This window comes from Mytilus galloprovincialis, chromosome 1 (genome assembly GCF_965363235.1).
Source record: "Mytilus galloprovincialis chromosome 1, xbMytGall1.hap1.1, whole genome shotgun sequence".
Classification (NCBI taxonomy): domain Eukaryota; kingdom Metazoa; phylum Mollusca; class Bivalvia; order Mytilida; family Mytilidae; genus Mytilus; species Mytilus galloprovincialis.
In genome coordinates this window covers 27,254,345-27,271,142 of record NC_134838.1, presented here as the reverse complement: position 1 = coordinate 27,271,142, position 16,798 = coordinate 27,254,345, and the positions used below count along the sequence as shown (strand labels likewise).

Here is a 16,798-nt window from a genome sequence, read left to right as displayed (position 1 = left end):
GTTCAACTTACCATTTTTATCTTTAAAAATGTCCTGTACCAAGTCAGGAAAATGGCCATTGTTATATTATAGTTCGTTTCTGTGTGTGTAACATTTTAACGTTGTGTTTCCGTTTTGTCGTTTGTTTTCGATTATATTTGAGTTTGAATTCACATTACTATAAAACGATTCACGGTACATTTCTATCCCAAATTCATGTATTTGGTTTTGATGTTATATTTTTTATTCTCATCGGATTTTGTCTAATGCTTATACCGTTTCTGTGTATGTTACATTTTAATGTTGTGTCGTTGTTCTCCTCTTATATTTAATGCGTTTCCCTCAGTTTTAGTTTGTTACCCAAATTTTGTTTTTTGTCTATATATTTACAAGTTTTGAACAGCGGTATACTACTGTTGCCTTTATTTATTTACATGAAATTTATATACTTATTTCAATATTGATAGAATGGTCAGGACATACTTATCATTGATGTGGACAAACTCACAGAAGGAATTGTTGATCACGTTATTCACAGTGGAGTTCTTAGTGTGATGCAACAGCTATCTATTCGGATCAGTTATGGAGATCCAATATCTGGAATAGATTATTTAGCAGCACTTAAGCACTTGAGAAAGATGTTTAAAGCAGGTTTTAGAATATACTGGTCGAGACCTGAATGGTCGTGCATTATTTCTATTAACAAGGACAGAACAAGTTGTGTTTATCTAGATATGGTATGTTGAAACTGAATTTTCTAATTATTTCACTATATTCCCAATATTCTCTTTATCTGAATTGCTCTACTAAGGCGGCCCGTAATCCCCAAAATCAAAGCTTAATTACGTGATCAGACAAGATTACCGACGAAAACAAAATTTGTGAAAAGATATCAACGTCGTCAAAATGTTCGTTATTATATCGATCAACCTTACTTTGGTTAAGTTGAAAACGTTTTAAAAGAGGGGAAGTACGTTTCGACCATTACGGCCTTTTTCATTGGAATACATTACAACATTGAAACAACAATTACATCGCTAGGATATATTACGTTTTAATAACTAGTATGAGGTTCATTTGCCGCGTTTTTCTTCTTTTTTATAAATATTTTTTCACTATCGGTCATACAATTTTTTGAGTCCATCAGGCACGATTAAATAACACCATCTTCGTATAATACCATCTTATATAAGTACCGTTGTGTAAATTTTTAGAGTTATATGTACATATAAACGAAAAAATAAAAACGAGTCTCAATTGAAAACTACGTTCAAACCTAGATATGATTGAGTTGGATAAAAACCAAAATTTGTATACGTGTGCATGTAAAACCAATTTCGTTTTAAAAGTTTATAAATACGTCACAAACAACCTTTTCCAAAAGAACGAAATTAAAAAGGGTATATTTTAACAAAACGCATTTGGCTAACAGGTCGAACAACTGATGTTCTTAAACCCTGCTGACTGCCATTGGCGATTGGCAAACATATATATAATGACTGAATAATAGATAACGATATATCTTACATGGGGCGATGGATCGTATAATTATGATACAGTACACTACATAAGATATAAGTCTAAAAGGGTACAACAACACCAAAAAATAACAATTAAATGAACAAATATTAGATATTTCGGATAACATATATCCTTCATCAGTATAATCACGATGAAAAATGAATCATGTCAATCTATTCTTATTATAAAATTATCACAATCTTGAAATGTATACGAAAAAAAAAGCGAACATCAGAGACGCTGGTAAAATTTTGCAATTTCCAAACACGACATAAAAACTACAAAGATATGTCAAAATTGTCTTTTTGACTCAGAACGAAATTAAAGTCTTGTCTTCAGGTTTGAATTTGTGTCCAACTCCCAGTAACATAGATAATATGGCCTTAACAACCTTGCTAGAAGCCTTAGAATCAGTGAATATTTTGGTAACAAGGATAATGAGGAGGATAATAAGGAAGATTCGTCTGACTAGAAGGAAGAAATCAGAATTCCGCATTTTAAAAAGAAGAGTTCTTGGATTTCAAAATCTAGTTAATCTGCTACATTGGAAGAAGTTATCGACAAAATCAAATCGGATGTTGTTCATCTAATTAGCAACAAGTACTCGTCATTTTATAACACCTCTTCTGACAAGAAAAAGCCATACAATCGCTGAAAAACCGAGAAGATATTGTGATAAAACCAGCAGATAAGTGAAGTGACGTTGTGATAATGGACAAATCTAACTACATCGCAGAGGCAGAGACATTTTATAAGAAGCTTGACTATGACCCTACTTCCGAGTTAAGTTCCAAATTATCACTGCGTTACAAACAAAGCACGAGGACGGCCACATATATTAGGATGCCATTTGATATTTTAAACCAGCGAACGTCAAACCTGGTCGATGGTATCTTCTCCAAAATACACAAGGTTAACAACCCTGGTAGACCCATTGTATCTGCAAACGGCCACCCGACAGAGAAAGTCTCGGAATTCGAAGACTTTCATTTAAGATATCATGTAGAAAATCTTCCTTACCACATTCAAGGCACTACAGATTATATTTTTAATAGTGAATCCATGAATCCTATTCCTCAGGAAACCCTCCCTGTCACTTTATATGTCACCTGATGGTAAACCAACATACCTCATGATTATTGAATACAATCGTGTTGGAAAGTATTGGACACACGCAACACTTTAGAACCACCTAGCTACAGAATGTGTAGTCCAGCTGCTTACTCTGTTTCTGAAATGCAACAGTTTCACCTTTAATGGTGATCATTATCTTCAGATAAATGGGACAGCGATGGGGACGAAAATGGCACCGTCCTACGCCAATATTTTCATGGGCAAATTAGAAAAACAAATTATTTCAACATCTTTATCCAAACCTCTGTCTTGGTTCCGTTTCATTGATGATGTTGACATGGAATAGATTGAATCCCAACAAAACAAAATTATGATTTTATCAGACATGCAAACAGTGCCAAACAATCAATTACATTTACATATGAAATTTTCGACTATAAAATATCTTTCTTAGCACGACTACATATATAAAGGACGGTGTCATATCAACAGACCTCTACAAATAAACATCAGTACCTTTCTCCCCAAAGCAGTCAACCCAAACACTGTACTAAAAGTATCCTGTACAGTCAAGCTCTCAGAGTAAAGCGGATTTGCTCCTCTGAGGAGGCTGTCACTAAACTGTTACAGGAACTTCGCGGATTTCTGACCAAACGAGGTTATAAGAAATAGGACATAGGTTAGGAATTTGGACGTGCTAATAATAACAGCCGCATCGACCTGTTACAGCACAAACGGAAGAGGGGCAGCAAAATAGTTCCGTTTGTTCTAACATACAATTCCCCCTTTACTGACCTTTTACGTTTGATCTGTGCCTACTGGCAAATTATCACCAAGCACTCAAAATTATCCAAGATCTGTCCCAATCCTCCTGTCTTAGCTTTTCGGAGATCAGCAAGTCTGAAAGAATTATTTGAAAGAGCTGACGTCTCCTCAAATAAAAGCTGTTCAACCGCAGGATGGTGCAAGTCATATGGCAACAGACAATGTCTGACATGTCAACAAATACTAAATATTTAAACATTTACTTTCCACTCCACTGGGTCTGTGTACACTATATTTTGCATGTAACTTGCAAAACCCAGAATGTTGTATACCTTCTCCAGTGTCTATGTTGAATGCAGTATGTAGGCGAGACAGAACAGCCGTTCAACAAACGCATGAATGATCATCAAAGTGACTACACTTGCAAGCCCGACCTCCCCGTAAGTCGTCATTTGAGATCACTTGGGCACTCCCAAGCTGATTTCAAAAGCCTAACCACCACAATCATAGACCACAACGATTTGCGCGTGAAATATTTTGGATAAGAAAGCTAAGGACAATTTCCCCAGAGGTCATAAATGAAAAAAAACATAGAATGAGTCACTCATTTTCTCTACTATCACTTCTTTTCCTTTCATCACTGTTTTTCCTACCATCACTTGTTTCCAGTAACTCAAACTTCCGTACTGGACTTTCAGTTTTAAGGATTTAAAAAAAAGTAGACCAGTTTAAAGTACAGGGTTCCATTCATTTGGGAAGGATGTACAAGTACGCAGCCACGTTCAATGTTTTAATTTAGTAAATAAAATTTAATTATTTTTCTAATCATTATTAAATTGCGATTAATTTGGGAGACTTTAATACGCAGTCTCTGTTGCAATACTCTACCGTTGTCAAATTTGAAATGTTATACTAACTTAGATCGGAAAGGGCGGTTTATTGGGACTGTTTTTCCACGCAGTTGTTGTAACATCTTAACTGTCGTCACCTTTGGAATTTAAGAGTTGTGCCAGTTCATATCACTATTTGTATTTTGGCATATCTTTGCATTATTTCGCGTTGTGTTAGGAAATTAAAAATTTTACCAGCGTCTCTAGATCTGATGTTCGCTTAAACTTCTTTTTAGGGGGGTATAAATTTCAAGATTGTGATAGTTTTATAATTTGAATAGATTAACATGATTCATTTTACATCGTGATCATACTGATGAAGGATATACCGAAATATATAATATAAGTTCATTTTCTTGTTATTTTATGGTGATGTTGTACCCTATATATATTCTAAATATCAGTCTAAATATCAGCCCCTTAAGCTGGGGTCACACATATACGATTTGTACTGCCGTCCTTGACAGGACCATTCCCGATTAAAATTTGTCAAAAGTCTGATCAAGATCCTGTGAATCGTGGATGGAAATTCGATTTGTATCTTTCGCCAGGTAAAATTCGACCGAGTCTGTCACGACTGCGTCCCGATTCTACCGAATGTAATCCGACAGAGATCAGATAGTGACAAGACAGTGAACCGATGCTGACGGACGTTATCCGTTCGAAAACTGTCGGCATAATCGGGATGATCAGGTACTGTCGGAACGTAATCCTATCACGGTCCGCTCTATCGCATTGCAAACGGCTTTGTCTGGTCTCAGTCGTATTGTATTCTGTTATTGTCGGGACTTCTCCAGATCATTCCCGTTCCACAGGACACCGTCCCGAATACACAGAACATTGTTAGGAATTCGATCCGATACAGCAGAATCTGTCACGACATAGGCACGATTGTAATCCGACTAGACAAAATCGGCTGAGTTTCCCCGAATGTTACGGGACGCACCTAACTGTCGGGGTGCTTTGCCGAACTATTCGGATCCTTCCCGACCAGTAGGAATCTGTTACGAACTAAAACGACTGCGTTCAGACAGTAATAGGACATTCCAGATAATTGAGGATACTAATCCGACTTTTTCACTTTTCGTGTCGTATCGCTGTCTGATCTCAAACGGGAGCAATAATCGGCAATGTGTGAACCCCGCATTAATGTCAGATCTTAAATTGGCGGACATTGTGCTACTGAAATATCATTTTTGATTTGTATATACATTCTGTATATTTCCTGTTTAAATGTTTTATGTTTGTCATATCAGAACCTTCTACTTTTCTGACTATGTGGTATAGGCTGTACTCATTGCTGACTGATGTACGCTGATATTTAGTTTTTAACTTTTATCATGTAAATGTAAGATCTGATTGGCAATCGTAGAGCATCTTCTTCTTTCTGTAAACCTGGAAAGTTTCGTGCCGTCTTTATTTCGCGATTAACTAACACAAGCTTAAATTCGCGCCGTTTTAAATTCGCGATTGCTCAGTGGCCCATATAAAATATTTTCATAAATGATTTTGAAAGTAATCAGCTTTACATATATCTTAAATCAAGTAATAAAATCAATCAGAAATCTTTTCTTTTCGGTTCATTAATGTTATAGAAGATAACAAGTTTGTCATGTTTGCTTGTAAAACACATAAACAGAAAAGTAGACCAAATTAGGAGTGAATTAAAATAGAATGCTGTCATGATTAATGCTGATTATTCTGTGTGGTGGAGTCAACGAGGTGATACTTTTGTTACTGATTGACATGTATCATTAACATAATTGTAAGGCGTGTTGTTTACATAACAATATCCGTAATGTTTGCTTCCATGTTTATGGTGTACTGATTTGCATTAAGTTCATAACTTCTAACATTGCTTTTCATTAGGAGATGCATTTATGATTTCAGATATATATGGGTCGTCTATAAAATCAGTGTTATACAGTAGTCTTATATATATATTCTATTCATATACGTAGATATATGAAGATGTGTTATGAGTGTCAATGAGGTAACTCTCCATCAAAGTTACAATTTGTAAAAGTAAATGTAATAAATTGAGTTTCCTTGATATTTTCGCGGTGATTACTTTTTCGTGTTTCAATTCTTATCGCAATAAAAGCGAAAATAAAACTACTGCGACTATTTCCCTGTGTACAGTATAGGTATCGTAAAATATCATTTGCTCGACACAATGTGTATCGTTTTCGTCAGTTCGCGTCACTCACAAGCATGCCAAACTTGATCTCGTTTTTGCTCGTGTCTAATATTTTATGTTTGCAATTGGTCAAAAACTTCGAAATTAGTTATCAAAGGTACCAGGATTATAATTTAATCTAGACTAATTTCAATCATATCTTAAAGAAACGCATACATATCGTTCTTTGTTAGACAGTCAAATTAGTTTACTGGTAAATTTTAATAGTTAACAATCACACAAACCTTATTATTATTATTATCTCATTGATTCATTTTTTTTTGGGGGGGGGGGGGGGGGCATTGTCCTCATCTTAAAATGGCGTTTGTTAAAAGAAACTTGTTGAAGTTCCGACAACCAAGAATTTAAGCAACTACAGCTTTTGCTGGACATTTTGGATAACCGGATATACAAAGATTGTCATTTTTGTTTCATGATAAAATTTAGAAAAGTTCACCATGGATTTTATCGTTATTTATAGTTTGTTTTTTTTAAGATTTCAACTAGTAAGAATAGGTCAAGTTATCCGAGTCTTAATGGAGAGAAGTTATTAGATTAAACAGTGAGAAAAAAAGGGAAAGATAATGGATATCAATATCATCCACTGTGTCGGGGACTCACAAGGGTAGTAATCCGTTTTAAACGAAAAAAGTAGTTTTAATCGACGTCTTTGCATCGGAACTAAACACATTTATTCAAAACCAAGTTATTGACATGCCACGGGTTATGTTCTACTCATATATGTTATGATGGTACGATACAAATCCCTAACGGGAAGGATTGTGCCTGATATTCATATGATGAAGACATAATCTTTCAATCAGTTTAATTGAAATCTGGAGCTGGCATGTCAGTTAACTGCTAGTAGTCTGTTGTAATTTATGTATTATTGTCATTTTTTTTGTTTTGGTTACATCTTCTGACATCAGACTCAGACTTCTCTTGAACTGAATTTTAATGTGCGTATTGTTATACGTTTACTTTTCTACATTGGCTAGAGGTATAGGGAGAGGGTTGAGATCTCATAAACATGTTTCATCCCGCCGCATGTTTGCGCCTGGCCCAAGTCAGGAGCCTCAGGCCTTTGTAAGTCTTGCATTATTTTTAATTTTAGTTTCTTGTTTACAATTTTGAGTTTAGTATGGCGTTCATCATCACTAAACTAGTATACATATGTATTTGTTTAGGGGCCAGCTGAAGGACGCTTCCGGGAATTTCTAGTTGCATTGAAAACCTGTTGGTGACCTTCTGCTGTTGTCTGTTCTAAGGTCGGGTTGTTGTCTTTTTGACACATTCCCCATTTCCATTCTCAATTTTATTGAATAATACGTGAAAAATTAACTGTAAAACGCTCTAGTCTCGAAAATGAATTAACATCTATGTTATACTAAATAATGTCTGATCATCTGATAACGAATTATTTTCGTTTTCCGTTCTAAATGTTTATGAATCAAGGACTTAAGTTTCTCGAAGTAAAGAATTGAGATGACAAGTATTGTAAATATTGTCTATTATGAGGCATCTATTTGCTTATACCTCAGAGGGATAGCATTTTTTAATCAGACGTGAAGTGAGTACATTTTGTGTGCATTATAGCAAATCTTTTCGTCTGAAACTACTGGGTCAAATTAATCCAAACTTGGCCACAATCATCATTGGGGTAACTAGTTTAAAAACGGTATCAGACGACCCGGCCAACCAAGATGGCCGCCATGGCTAAAATTAGAACATAGGGGTAAAATGTAGATTTTGGCTTATATCTCTGAAACAAAAGCATATAGAGCAAATCTGACGAGAGGTAAAATTGTTTATCAAGTCAAGATCTATTTACTCTGATGAATCGGATAATCCGTTGTTGGGTTGCTGCCCCTAAATTGGTATTTTTAAGGAAATTGTGCCGTTTTTGGTTATTATCTTGAATATTATTATAGATAAGTGTAAACTGTAAACAGCAATAATGTTCAGCAAAGTAAGATATACAAATAAGTCAAGTGACCAAAATGGTCAGTTGACCCCTTCAATAGTTATTGCCCTATGTAGTCGTTTTTACCAATTTTTCTTAAATTTTTGTTATCTTTTACAAAAATCTTCTCCTCTGAAACTACTAAGACAAACTCTAACCAAACTTGTCCACAATCATCATAAGAGTATTCAGTTTAAAAATGTGTCCAATGACCTTGCCCGTGAACCAAGATGGCAGACATGGCTAAAAATAGTACATAGGGTAAAATGCAGTTTTTAGTTTATATCTCTGAAACTGAAGCATTTAGAGCAAATCTGACTGATGGCAAAAATATTTACCAGATTTAAATATATCTGCCCTGAAATTTTCAGACAAATCCGACAACCAGTTATTGGGTTGCTACTCTTGAGTTTGTAATTTTTTTGGAAATTTTGCAGTGTTTTGCTATTATCTTAGATATTATTATAGTATGTAATGATCTCTTATACTATAAATAATGGTTTTAACCTTATTTTACATGATTTCCAAAGCATCTGTAAATACAGGTGAGCGACACAGGCTCTTTAGAGCCTCTACTTCCATTACCTCAACAGTTCAATTTTATAAAAACTAGAAGGTTCCATTTCTATTATGAATTACTAACGTACTCCCTTTTATAGCAAAATATTTGCATCTGCATGAGTTCCTAAGCTCACGTTAACAAACACGGGTTTCAATATAACATATGATATTTTGATTGGCCATTCTACGTTGTCCGGTATTGCTCAAGTTTCCTTGCTATTAAAATCGTATTAAAAGCGCTTTGCGTAAATCATATATAATCGGGTTTGTGGATCGGTGTTCTATTGCTTAATTTTTATGTATCTACTACTTACCTAACTTTAGATGACAGGACTATTGGTGATCAATACGTACATGTATCGTCTGTATGTTCGAGGGGCTCGAAACCTCTTACAGAAGTCTTATCATAGTTACTACAGATGCTAGTGATTGTATAAATTGGAGACTGTAAATCAAGAAGGACGAGCGTGTAGGTTTGGACGATTGCTTTATCGTGATTTATTGTCGTCATTAAAAAAAATCCTATAGTCATTAACTCGTGTCTTTGTAGAAGGGACTTTAAGTAGTTCAATTAATCACTAAGTGTAAGTTTTAGTAGATTGCTGTTTCATAGGAGTCAAAATGAATGTCAGTCTAGTATATCTTTAGTAAGTATAGGTAAGTTTAACTTTGGTAACTTGTGAAGTTTATGTATTTCCAATGTATATCCTAAGTTTGTTCTACGATTTACTCGTTGGTGCTCTCTTAACTTCTTGTCTTCTGTGTGACAGCTTTAAGTTACATAAAAATTCCTCATAATCCGAGTCAGAACTTTACTTATTGTGGTAAAATATCCTCATGCAGGAGTGTTGTCACTACACATTTGTATCCCGCTTTTAACTTCTATTAGTTCGTCTGGTCAAGACACCAATATTGCGTATATTGGCTAAGCTATCGTATAGTGGCATGAACTACAGAACAGACGTTTTACTAGTTTGATGAATGCATATGAAGTACTTCAACTTAATGACGTTACTGTTAAGCCGCTGGCTTTACTTTAACTCTAATAAGCAGAAGTCATAACAAATGTAATGAAATATGTATGATTTAATACACAGCAATCCATCAATTTCTTAGGTTTACCATAAGTGTAGAGGTTTACCAACAGATGACACAACTCCTCAAAACTTGGTAAGTACAATATGCAATGAAATCGTAATACCATATTTTAGATACATATATGGAGTTATTTTTCTTTCAGAACGTTATTGCGAAGAATCAACTGGAACGATACAAATTTTCAATAAAATATATGCTTTCACGGCATAAAACGGCATATAAAAAGAATATTTGTAAAATCATTCTATTCTATAATTAAAATGTTAACTATCAATTACATACAATTCGTTTTATGGTTATCGTGTGTTCTTTCCAGTTATAAGACTGAAATATCAAAAATCTTCATCGAGGAACATTTTATATTTCGTTACTGATGATGTCATTTTTTTGTAAAATGTATAGCTACGATAAAAAAAAAACATTATATGAAATGCATGTTATAATGCAAAACTGTTCATTACACTTTTATAACCAGCCAAGCTAGACTCATTCATGTATAGGATACTTCATTAGCAATATCTACATGTATGACTATTTAATTTTCTATCTGTATTACTTCTACATGTATCAATATTCGTGCTCTCTTCGTCGTGTCAGTTCTTAACTTTTTATTCCATCAAATGACCAAATACAATTATGTTCGCGTAATTTATAACTAGTATAAAGAGTATAGAACTAATCATGATTCATAGTTTAAGAACACATGTGTTGGCATTCAAAAGAATGTTATTCTGATTAGTTTCATTTGTTAAAAATATATATACAATCATTTGCTCTTCCGTGATGAAATGGCATGACCCCCCCCCCCCCCCCCAAAAAAAAAAAATAAAAGAATAGATACAAACAAAAACAACCAACAGAAAACAAAAGCAAACAAACAAAAACAAAACAAAACCTTCCCCCAAAGAATCCCTTTCATCAACTATAATGGTACAATAACTGTCTAACAAAGTGACACCGTCATCGGGTTGTAAATTGCTTCATGCACTGACATGTATAGTTATTTAAAAGATTTTGCTAAAGATTTCAAAAATGTTTAGGAGGAATTAGGATTTTCCCCCCAAAAAAAAAGACCTCCTACGGCTGGTCTTTCATTCAATCATACATGACATACAAATAACATGGTTCGCTCAATAGTAAGATTTGTTGTTTTCAAATTCATATCAATATTTTTTTACAAAATGGTAATAAGGTAATCCAAGACAAACTTTTTTTTCGATTTTCTATTTTAATACACATGCTTCCGAGTAACCTACCAGCTGTCAAGTGTACGATAATAGCCTTTGTTAATAGTTGATACGACATTGACAATGCACAGTTTTTTTACTTCTTTAACAGAAGTGTAAAATGATGTTAAGCTAACTACACCACTGTTTAAAGAAATATAGACACAACGTATAAGTTATACATGTTTTTAGTCAGGGTGTAGATCATATTATTAGATATGTGCAGTGTCCATATTTTAGGGAGATATTCGAACAGTATTTGAGACTTAATGATGATTGCTGCTCAAACTCAAAATAAATAAGATCCTTCATTTTCAGGTTTTTTACATTCAGTACAGATAGATGTTCAAAAAAATGTAAAAACAAATATGGGTTCATGCGCTCTTTTTTTCGGTATACTCATTTTAAATATACCCATATATGGCATAGTTGTGAAAAGCTAGAGAAACAGGTTTCTTATAAAAAAATGATGCACAATACATTTAGAGTGTACAAATATTTTTATTGGTGGCAAAACAAGTAGAATACATATCAGTGTTACATTTTTCAATATTTTTTTCTATAAAACCAATCAACAAATTGTGTTATTTTAGCAGTTTAGTTAAAATTTGAAAAAGTACGAGAAAACTCATGATTTCTTGTTATTTTCTTAAAATAAACATCTTTGTAATACATACATCGCCACAATATTTTCAGAATATCTTCCTCATACATTTGTCCTTAATTTCCAATAAAAAAAAATATATCATCATGCGCTTTATTTTTTGCTAGTCGCTTAAAAAAAAGAAGAGTACGGGAAAATGTCTGATTTTGCTCTATTTTCTTAGATCAAACATTTATTTTATGAATACAATTTCACAAGCTTTTCAGAATATCTTCCTCATACATTTGTCCATGTAGACCAAATATCATTGACCTATTATGAAGAATATTGAAAAACAGGCTGATCACGACATTTTAACGTTTGGACCATGCAAATGAGGTCATGGTTGGGTGACATGTGTACACAAGACTGACAAGTACATTCTGGATGAATCCATTGACTAAGTATCATTGGCCTACCATATATGGTAACTGAGGAAACAGACTTCATTACAAAAACTTAACTTAGTCAATTACAGATGTCAGACTGACATGTTCACCTCCAATTGATTGCATAGATCAAATAGCATTGACCTACCATGTAAAGTTAACAATAAACAGAACTTATAACAATAATTCAATCCTGTCTCCATCCAAGTCATACTTTATATAAGTAAAATATTAGGGGTAAAAGTACAGTCTTCAACTAGGAGCCTTAGCTGACACCAAACAGCATGGTCTGATTAAGTCAATATACTTGTATGAAAAGCATAAACACTTTCAAGGTAAATTAATAATAAATTGATCCAATACAATTGCACAAGATTCAATAACAATGCACGGATCACAACATCATAATGAGGGTTAACTGGGTATGAAGAAAATGACAGATATTCCAAGTAAATATTCAAGCCATAACAAATAAAAAATTGTAAACTAACAGTTTTGCTAAAATTGCAAAAACTGGTCGTTTTGTATTGGTATAGTTTTCAGATCATTCATTTGCATAACTACTTTAAGGCGATCAAAAAGTTTCGGCTTCAAAAGTGCACATAATTGTTTACTTTATATAGAAAATTTGTCCATATAATGTTCCACAAATAATACTTGATTTCAAAGTAAAATCATTTCCTAAAATTTCATTCTGATTGATATATGGTATTGCCATAAATTGATTTGTATGAGAAGAGTGGTATAGCAAACATTGAATTCCCTTACATAAAATTAGCGTACAGTATAAACATGTGATAAAATAATACACAAAAAAGCTTCCTTACATTTTTTCAAAAAAATCTGATACACTTGAAATAATTTTAGATGATTTTGTAACTCTAACAGATGATCCACACTTTTCTGTAAAAATATATTTAATTCCAGATATACCATTTCTTGTAAACGCTAACTTTAAATGATAAAAATTAAGCCCACTCTTAGTATTAATAAGTAATTTCAATGATAGAAGATTTTGATGTAGTTTTTTCAAACAGGATTATTGATACAAAATACAATCTTTTGAATAAAAAGCAGATTTCATTTGACATGTATTATGAATTTTTTCTTTGACAAGCTTTTGCAATGCAGTTACATCCTCCTCAGCATTGTGAGCACCATAAGTAAAATCAAGAAGTGTTAGACATAATTTAGATTAACGTATGAATGCAGACCTGGATATACATTTTAAAACAATTTCAAAGTATCAACAAAACCTAAAATATTGCTTTCAAATCTAGAAAGTAAATTACAATTATCTAAAGCATTATACAACACAGGACAGTCATAATTGAAAATATTGTGTCCAAATAGAACATTTTTTTCAGATTTTTCTAAAAATTGGATAAATGTAATAAGACCTGCTTTCATGTTTAATGCTGGCACAATTTCATTATGAAAAAATAAAGAATTGTTTTGAAAAGTTAATCCTGTTATTTCTGCTGCTTTTGAGGTAATTTCACAAGATGGCAACATATCTGTAGAAAACATTTCTTCTCCTCTAATCGCTGATAGCTGAGTAATGTGTGATGTTCGACCTGTAAAAAAAATCAAAGAATAAATGTAGCTGATTGATTTCTTGTCATTAAATAAGTGAAAAACAAATAAGTGGGTCAGTGAATTTAATGCTTATATCTGATAATCCTGTTCCCAACCTTTAATAGAAAATGACCTGGCACTGTATATATAAAACGCCGGTGTAAACCGGAAGTACATGTCAAACGAACATAAAATCGTTTAATATGTTTCGTAATTAGTGAGCTGGATATTAACTTAATTTCAAAATAATAACAAAAGAATCTAGGATGAATTTTTATTACTTTCAAATTAAATAAAGAGCAAATGTTTGTTACCGTCAACTGTCTTGTATAATAAAAAATATATCTGTATCTCATCAAGAGTGAAATATAATTTCTTTGTTTTTTAATCCTAACATCTAATTTTTATAGTTTTCCAGATGGTATATCAAAACGTTAATGATGCAAAAAAGGCAAAATCGCAACAAATGATCGATACAATGTGATGGCTTAAAACTTACTGAGACCTGTAGCTTCAATATCAAAATATATTTGAGTATATTCTTTTGCATCTTCCAAGCACATGGCATTATTTTCAGGTTTTGATGATGGAGGTGGTATTTCATTTATATCTTCTTTCTTCAAGTCACAAAGGGCTGCATTTGATTTATAAGTTGTACCTTCTCTTATCTCACACGCAGATGTTTTCTGATTCCTGAAATTCAAAGAAAAACAAATGGTTAATTTCAAAATATGAATTCACTTTGCTTGATGCTCTTCCGGTATATATGTACTGAATGCTTGTGTCATATGGGCTACTTCAGCTTGTTGTTAGATGTAAGATTACATGGTATTGAAGTCAGTGTTCTCCTTTTTTCACTCAGATAAGATGGGTGTTTTGAAAACAAGAGGCTCTCAAGAGCCTGAATCGCTCACCTAATTTTCAGAGAAGATTTTAAATGTAAGCAAACTTGATGGACTAATTGCGAAAATCGTCTTTAAAGGGCAATAACTCCTTAAGGGGTCAATTAACAATTTTGGTCATATATACTTTTGTGTAGATTTTACTTTGCTGAACACTATTGCTGTTTACAAATTATACCTATTTATAATAATCAAAATAATAAAAAAAAACTGCAAAATTTCGTTTAAAACTACCAATTGAGTGGCAGTAACTGAACAATGAGTTGTTCGATTCGTCTGAAATTTCATGGCTGATAGATCTTGATCAATTGAACAATTTTCTCACATTTGCTCTGAAAGCTTTAGTTTTTGAGATATAACCAAAAACTGCATTTGACCCCTATGTTCTATTTTTAGCTGACTATGCGGTATGGGCTTTGCTCATTGTTGAAGGCTGATCTATAATTGTTAATGTCTGTGTCATTTTGGTCTCTTGTGGATAGTTGTCTCATTGGCAATCATACCACACCTTCTATTTTATATATTACTGTGGATTCATTTTTATTCGTGGTATACCAATTTTCGTGGGTTTCGTGGGTCACAGCGAACCACGAATTTAAGAATTCAACGAAGAATAATCCCGAGAAATGTGTATGGAGTTGGATGTTTATTTCCGGTTATGTTATGCAGTTCTAGTATAGTGTTGACTAGGGATAAACATTGTAACATAACACGTGAAAGTTGTTAATTACCGTGTCATAGTTTGGTTTACCTGTGATTAAAAATCGATAGGATTAAGGACGGGGATATTGCCCGTAGGTAATATTAGGTAATATTATTTATGACAGGAACATTTATTTTCACACCTTATACTTATATCGCTGTTTATTATATCGTGATTAGGGAAATTAGCTTTCAATCAAAGTTTTGAATGCCTTATAGAATTCAGACAAAAATTTATATAAATTGTAAAACAAACAAATAATTAGTTGTCTCTGCCCATTATTGTAATCGAAGTTATCAATGAACACTTTAACCTAAAATGACCAATTAAGCGAGGATTTTGACAATTCAAAACTTTTTCAATGAATTCCTTCTTTTTTTTTTTTATTGTTGATCGAACCAAGGATGTTATATGATCTAAATCAATAAGAAATCCACAAATTACGTATCTAATTTTTTTTGTTGTAATCAGCGATCCACGAATTTACGTATACCACGAAACGTCTTTTTTTTCTCTATCCACGAAAATTGATACCCACGAAAATAAATGAATCCACAGTAGTAGTAAATAAGTTGTAAGACGGGTCACAATTTTATTAATTCCTTTAAAATTTGTTAAGACTGAAATGCAAGTCCATATCAACATGAATTTTGATGTTTATGGACAATTGGTAGAGCGCAACATTTTAAACCCTTTTGCTTAGTCAGATTTTTCCCATTCATAATGGTTTTCAAAATAAAAGACAAAACTTGCACTTTTATCCTATGTTCTATTTTTAGCCATGGGGGTCATTTTTGTTAGTAGGTGGGGTCAACCGACACACTTATTTAAAACAAAATATCCCATAATGATTGTTGCTAAGTTTGGTCGAGTAGTTTCAAAGAAGAAGATTTTGTAAAAGTTAATGGACACATAGTAATTAGAAAAACTCACTTGGCTCAAGGGGCCAGGTGAGCTAAAAACCACAATAGTGTGCTGACGAAAATTAAGGCTTAATTACCGGTTTGATTTTAAAGTAATTCTGCGTAGTTTTGCTGCTTTGGTAGTGACAACAGCTCTCATCTTTCTAGCCTGAAGATCTCTGAGGGTAGCAAGCTTCTGGGTATATATCCCGGGAGATAGACCTGTTGATACATTTACCTGCAATGAAAATGATATTAAAGAAATGAGAATAAAAGTCATTTTGATTCTCAAAAACAATGCAGGTTTTACATTTGATTCAAGAAGATGACAAAATTACTAGAAAAATAGTTGATTTACTATACATGCACACTTATATACTGTTTGTCTCTAAAAATGAAATGAGACTTTTGATTATAAAAGAGAC

General features: G+C 33.2%; 1 protein-coding gene across 1 annotated transcript in view; it reads left to right on the top strand.

The window, feature by feature from the left end:
* Positions 1-16,798, top strand: part of LOC143070875 (putative methyltransferase-like protein 24) — a 93,592-nt gene that overhangs the window by 36,774 nt on the left and 40,020 nt on the right. The window contains exons 6-7 of the mRNA XM_076244988.1: positions 447-716; positions 10,049-10,102. Of these exons, the coding sequence (XP_076101103.1) occupies positions 447-716; positions 10,049-10,102 (324 nt within the window). The remainder of the gene's footprint in view (positions 1-446; positions 717-10,048; positions 10,103-16,798) is intronic.